We start from the raw sequence: 6,000 nt of genomic DNA, 5'->3' as shown, positions 1-6,000 counted from the left end.
ATAGAGGCAGAGCAAATAAAGAAAAAAACAGGCAATGAAAGAAAAGAGAATGAGGGAAGGGAAATGGAGTGCCTCTGTGCTTATAGCCGTGGCCTTCAGTGTTAGAGTTCCTGTTGTTGTGGGGTGGGAGTTTCCCTCTGTGGCGGCAGTGAGGGAAATGGCAGAGGATGTCTTTTTCCTGGCTGACCAAGAATGCCCGGCTCTCGAGGTCTTTTCTCCTCTCGTGTGTGGTTTTTAGTCATTTTTTGCCAAAGTTTTTAGTGTTAATAATACAAACATCTCACCACAAACTCCTCGTTTTCTTTTCATTTCATTTGGAACACTGATGCATTGCGGGTGAACTATTTTCTCCCTGGGGGCACGGGGATATCTGCTCTTAAACGCCCAACAGATCCTGACAACAGATTGGACTACACGTCCCAACATGCTCCCCTCACAATAGGAGGCGGGGGCCATAAATCCTGCCAGCCAATGGTTTTACGTGAAGGGGTTCTGTGGTTGGTGAGCTGCACGGGCAGCTGTTGTCAATGGCAACAGAGGTTTGCAGGGAAGCATGAGCTGGACAGCTGGTAGAGGGTCCTCTGCTAGGAGTCACATGAGCTCCCGGCAGCCAATCTCAAGCCTTCCGCCTTCCTCTATCGGCTGCTTCTTCTCGCTCATTTGCTGTTCTGGTTCTCTTCAGCTGCAGCAGGAGGGGGAGGGGAGATGGAAGGAGAGGAGGGAAGTGGAGACAGGGAGAGGGAGGGAAAGGAGGCGAGGCCAGCGTACACAGGGAACGAGTGAAAGAGAACGAAAGCGGAGAGCGGGAGTCTCTTCCTTCTGTGTGGCCATCAAGCAGAGAGGCGAGAATTGGACGTGCACACTGTTTCCCCTCTAGCTGTCACCCAGAGCGGCAGGGGAAGAAGAGGAAACAGAGACAAGGACAAAAGATGAGTGTCTAGCTGGATGTTTCAGGCTGTCACACTCAGAGACAGAGTTATGCCTGTGTGGAGAGGCGAAGCAGCAGCAGCAGCGCTCGGCTGCCAGGCTGCCTCGCCTGTGTGACGAGAGCAGGACTGCATTTCTGCTGGGAATACTAAACCAGGAAAAGAAAAGAGAGAAGGCAGGCAGCCGGTGATCTTGTGCCATGACTGGGAAGAGGAGGAGGGAGGAGACTCGTTGAAATCATGGACCAGGTGAGGATGGAGATGAGGAGGAGGGGAGGAAGTGAAGGGGAAGTGAAGGGGAACACCACCTTTAATGTGCTCCACATATCCACACCTCTCTGACACAAAGCACGCAGCGCAGACGCAGCAGCGGCTCCTGGTTTATTCATAACATGCATCACAACTGTTTTCATTCCCTCGAGGCAAAAACCAACTGCACAGCATGCTGCCGAACCCACGGTGTGTGTTTTCTGATTCACCCCCGGCGAGCTGGTTTTCACTCTGAGTGGGTGGGGAGGGGGGGGAGAGGCCGGGCCGGCAAAGGTGTCGCCGCCGGCAAGTGGCAGGCCTCTGGAGAGATGACACAGTTCAAAACATCACCGGCTCATATCTTAGGTGAACACTTTGGAGATGAGCAACAGAACAGAATGAAAACAGGGGTGTGGCTGATTTTTACAGGATAACATGTCGTGAAGCGAGTGGCACCTTCACCTAGAGTCAGACAGGAAGGAGTAAGGGGATGGGATGTCGTGCAACAGTGTTCACATCCAGAGCGTTACTGATAGAGACCGAGGCAAGCCGAAATATTGTGTACTCATGTCACAGCCTTTGCAATAGGTCTCATCGCCTGCGCCACATGTGCAGCGCTGTAACTTGATGCATGTCGAATGTCCCTCTCTTGCGCCCTAAACAGACAGTGTTTGTGACTGCTTTGGTGTATTTTATGACCTGTTTCTCAGAGCTCTGTTTGCAGGCTGATTGCTGCAGCTGTCTTTTGGTGTTGTCTCCACGGTGGAGGCGAGCAGCTGCTGGTAGTTTAGCAAAATGATGGATGGTTTAGAGGAGCAGAGACAAGAAGCAACACCAATCAAGTCTCCCTCCCTCTCGCATCTCCCCTCCATTGCCCTCAAATGTGTCTCCTGCTCATTGATTACCTCATCCCCCGTGTCCACCCTCCCCCTGTCTCACTCTGTTGCTTTGCGTCCTCTATGCTCCTGAGAGGGGATCTGGTGTGAGCATCAGGTTTGCGATGAAGAAGAGGAGGGATTACGGAGTAAATAGGTGACACACCCAAAGCCCAGCCCTTGCCTCGGGGTTAATTATTCATGCTGTCCATGGGTGGGGGCGTGCCTGTCCTGTATGTGTCTGCCTGCTCAGGTTGGGGTGATGTTAGCCCCCTTGGTACAGCAGGGATGATGTCATGACTGCTGCTAGCCAGACAGTCAGAGTGTCTTTGTTATTGTGGGTGGAGATATACTTAGAGGCAGGGGTATAAGCTAGCAACCCAAGCAGCAAACTTCAGGTAGTAACAGAGAGCTCACGATGTGTTTGGAGGACCTAAAAATGTCACGTATGACTTATTAACCAAGTCTTACACACACATTCTCATGAAAAGTATCAGTTCACTTTTGCAACAACAATGACAAAAAAAGAGAATGGTGTCACTTACTGTGCAGTATAGATCACAGGAAACAAAAACTATTTATAAGACTCCGCAGTGCTGTGAAATGCTGACACGGCGTGGCCTTGGTGCAGTGCTAAAGCTGGGTCAGTGTCATTTTAATAGATGGACTATATTGTGATGTAATGTATGATTATACAGTAGCACTTTCCTGTTCACATGACTGTGAAGCATTATCTGTTGTTTTTTGTTTCCTGGGTGTGTTTACAGTAAAGCAGCCGCGAGATGGTTCTTGGTACACAGTCTAAGTCTGAGAAACGTTTAGAGATACAGTGAGAGTTGGAAGCCTCAGCATGCACTAATATCACCGTGTGGATGCAAAAGAGGCATGCGGGCTTTACTGCAGTCATCGAAAGGCTTGCAAAGTTTACACGGCATCGTCACACGCTTTTGTCCTTCTTTCTGTTTGTAGCTGTCTATTGAAGGACACGCATGTACATTCGCAGTGATAAGGAGGGCAGAGGCTCAGTGAGGGACAGGAAAAAGGCTTGTGAGATAAAGCGCCTGTGAGAGAGAATCCAGGGCAGCAGCGGGACACCTCTTACTCTCAGAGTCCGTCTGCGATGCATTCTTCTGTGTCCGAGTGTTGCCACGATCCTCATCCTCACTGCACTCTCTGGTTTTATAGGCTTATAAATGTTCTTAGTTCAGAGCGCCTCCTTCCATGAGGATGATTAAACTATTAGACTAACTGCAAATCAGCGTGGGTCATTAGTGCTTTGTGATCAATAGTCATTAAGGGAGACATGGGCAGGGCTTGTGGTGACTGCTGGCGTGCGAACTCGAAGGCCGGAGATGGAGTTGCATGACCGCATCCATCACGCAGAACCACATCACTCTTTCTACTGTAACATCCTTGGACTCCACTGGAGTAAATTTGCAGGATTCACAGTTTAAAGTAAACCTTATTTATTTTATATTAGGCCTTGGTGCACTCCCCCACACTTCTTCCACTCTAAAACAAGTTGTTTCAGCTCGTCTCCTTTTACGCCAACTCTCTTCTGATTGTCTGCATCTTGCAAACTAACTCTTGGTGCAGCAGGCGGTCTTAGTCGTGTGCCTGACAGGGCTATATTAAGGATACCCACTATCTTTTTATTATCATTCAAATCCAAGAGATGAAACCCCCCCCCAAAAAAAAAATTATACTTTTGGCTCACCGGCACTACTTGCACATATGTTGAACTTATTATGTGAAACTTAATATGAGCAACCACAACTGCAGCTGTTTGTGTATGACAGAAAATAAGGCAGAGCATGATAGATACATTTAAAAGTGTGTCACTACATCAGAGGGAATCCCTGATACAACTGGATGAGGCACATTCATGTGGACAGGGGTGACGCTGTTGTGTTTGTGCTGCTGTCTGAGTACAGCTCCCTGGAGGCTCAGTAAAGGAGGCTGGGCGACATGTGTAACTTTAGTGTGTATATGTGTGCATATATATATCTATGTGTGTGTGTGTGTGTGTAAGTTCCTGTGGCTGTCAGCCAGAGTTATCTGGCAAATTGCTTTGTCTGTTTCCCATAGATGTGACTGAAATGGAATGCAGTCAGAATTAGCTCAGGGCAAAGCAGCCACGGAGGGAGATATTTTATGAGAGTGAAAGTGTGTGTGCCTGTGTGTGTGCGTGTTAGTGAAGAAAGGGTCTTATTAGGTTACAAATGAGATAGTGAGAGAGAATGTAAAAGACAAATGTGTGAGAGGAATGGATAAAGAAAAAGAAGGAGTGTGTGTGTGTGTGTGCTTCATGGTAGAACAGGTGGTCTAATCTGATGTCCCACCCATGGCACCCCGAGGCCTCCTGTCTACAGCCCTTCAGTCTTTGCACTCTGAAGAATTTCTCACCGCGGGGCAGCAAACAGTGAGAGACTGTTAAAGATAAACTTTGAATGTGCGCTTGCATCCAAGCTGAAATCGAACAGTCACCAGACGTGATATTAAAACCACGGCCACAAAAACAGCTCTGACCTACCCTGACCTATCAGAGCAAGGAGTCGGGACCTCTGTCTGGCGGCAGATCCTCTTATGGATGCTTGTTATAGCTGGTTATGTTTTCTGTGTGTTGAAGTAGTGTGAAAGACCCAGAATTTGTCAGCAGCGTTTTTGCATTCTGCTAAGATAATTAATGCTATTCATTCATACAGTCATTCAGTGTTTATATTGATATTTTTACCCATGTTTAGAGCTTCTCTGGTCTCAGTATGAGTTCTGTAACACTGAGTGGAGGGGAGTTACAATGACATATATCCACACTGCTGTAGGAAAGCAGAGTTCACAGAGGTACATAGTTCCTTGCAGACATTTATGGTACAAATGGCTGTCACCATATTATGCACAGTCTCTGCAGCAGCAAGTAGGCTCTAGTACTACTACATGCTTATCAGTGTAATACTTTTCATGCAGGCTTCCATTTCATGTAAAATCAACCAAATCTATAAAAGGAAAAAATTAAACTAGAACCTCTCAGAACCTGTAGTCAGCTTCATTAGTTATATGTGGAGCAGCACAATGGTCTGCTCTCATTGTTAGCTCTGCAAAAGACTGGCAGCCAGCTGGATTAGGATCCACCCCCCGCCTACCCATGACCCTGAATTGGATAAGTGATTAAGAAAATCAATTGATGGGTGGGTGGCTGTAGTATATTTATCAAAGCTATGAAAAACATTGCTGTCATAGTAAAAGAAGCTCTATAGACTGAAGTCAGAAGAGACAAACAGAAGGTGTTTTATCATTTCCAGCATTTTCAATCTCTTGTAAATTTTTATGTACAGAAGCCGGCCATCAAACCCATTTTAAATCAACATTAAGCGTCACCATCCGAAGCTTAAATTTGGATTTTTTTCCAGCATGATTTTTTCTATAACTTTCCTTTGAGCCTGAATATGATGAAATGTGTGCATAATAGCATACTGTTAGCCTTTTTCCTTTAGGCATCCAACATCTTGGAAGAAGTGTGAGCTTTTGACCCACCTCTGTGTCTATACTGAGAGATGTAGCTCAGTAATTTTATCATAACATGAAGGTAACATTTCGCACAATTTGATTAAATATACAAAAGAAATTAACTTGTTCTGAGGGAGTCTAGAAGAAGCGGCTCGTTGATTTTTCAAAGAGAAAATTTTAGATTTGTATCTATTCTCTAGGCTCTATTTTTCCACAGAAATCCTTTCAACTCATTTTTAAGACATTTAAAATGCAGAAATGCATTTAAACATATTGTAAATATCATGTTCATGTCAGGTATAAAGAGCTGTTTGTGCATGTGGAGTATCTTAGCACAGGGCTCATGTTCTTAATTCAGTTGAATTTTTAAGGCTGGAGATAACCAACTGTTCGAGGCCAGCAGGCAAACAACGCACAGATTGTCCCGTGAAAGAAAGTAGGACACC

The 6,000-nt window shown here is 46.1% G+C and overlaps 1 protein-coding gene across 1 annotated transcript in view; it reads left to right on the top strand.

Annotated features, from left to right (window-relative positions):
- Positions 1 to 754: 754 nt before the first annotated feature.
- Positions 755 to 6,000, top strand: part of arhgap23a (Rho GTPase activating protein 23a) — a 67,568-nt gene continuing 62,322 nt past the window's right edge. Inside the window, exon 1 of the mRNA XM_026164288.1 lies at positions 755 to 1,175. Coding sequence (XP_026020073.1) covers positions 1,167 to 1,175 — 9 coding nt within the window. The 5' untranslated portion in view covers positions 755 to 1,166. The remainder of the gene's footprint in view (positions 1,176 to 6,000) is intronic.

The sequence above is a fragment of the Astatotilapia calliptera genome, chromosome 4, assembly GCF_900246225.1.
Source record: "Astatotilapia calliptera chromosome 4, fAstCal1.2, whole genome shotgun sequence".
NCBI classification, from domain to species: domain Eukaryota; kingdom Metazoa; phylum Chordata; class Actinopteri; order Cichliformes; family Cichlidae; genus Astatotilapia; species Astatotilapia calliptera.
The sequence above is the reverse complement of the archived record's forward strand: the minus strand, read 5'-3'. Positions and strand labels throughout refer to the sequence as shown.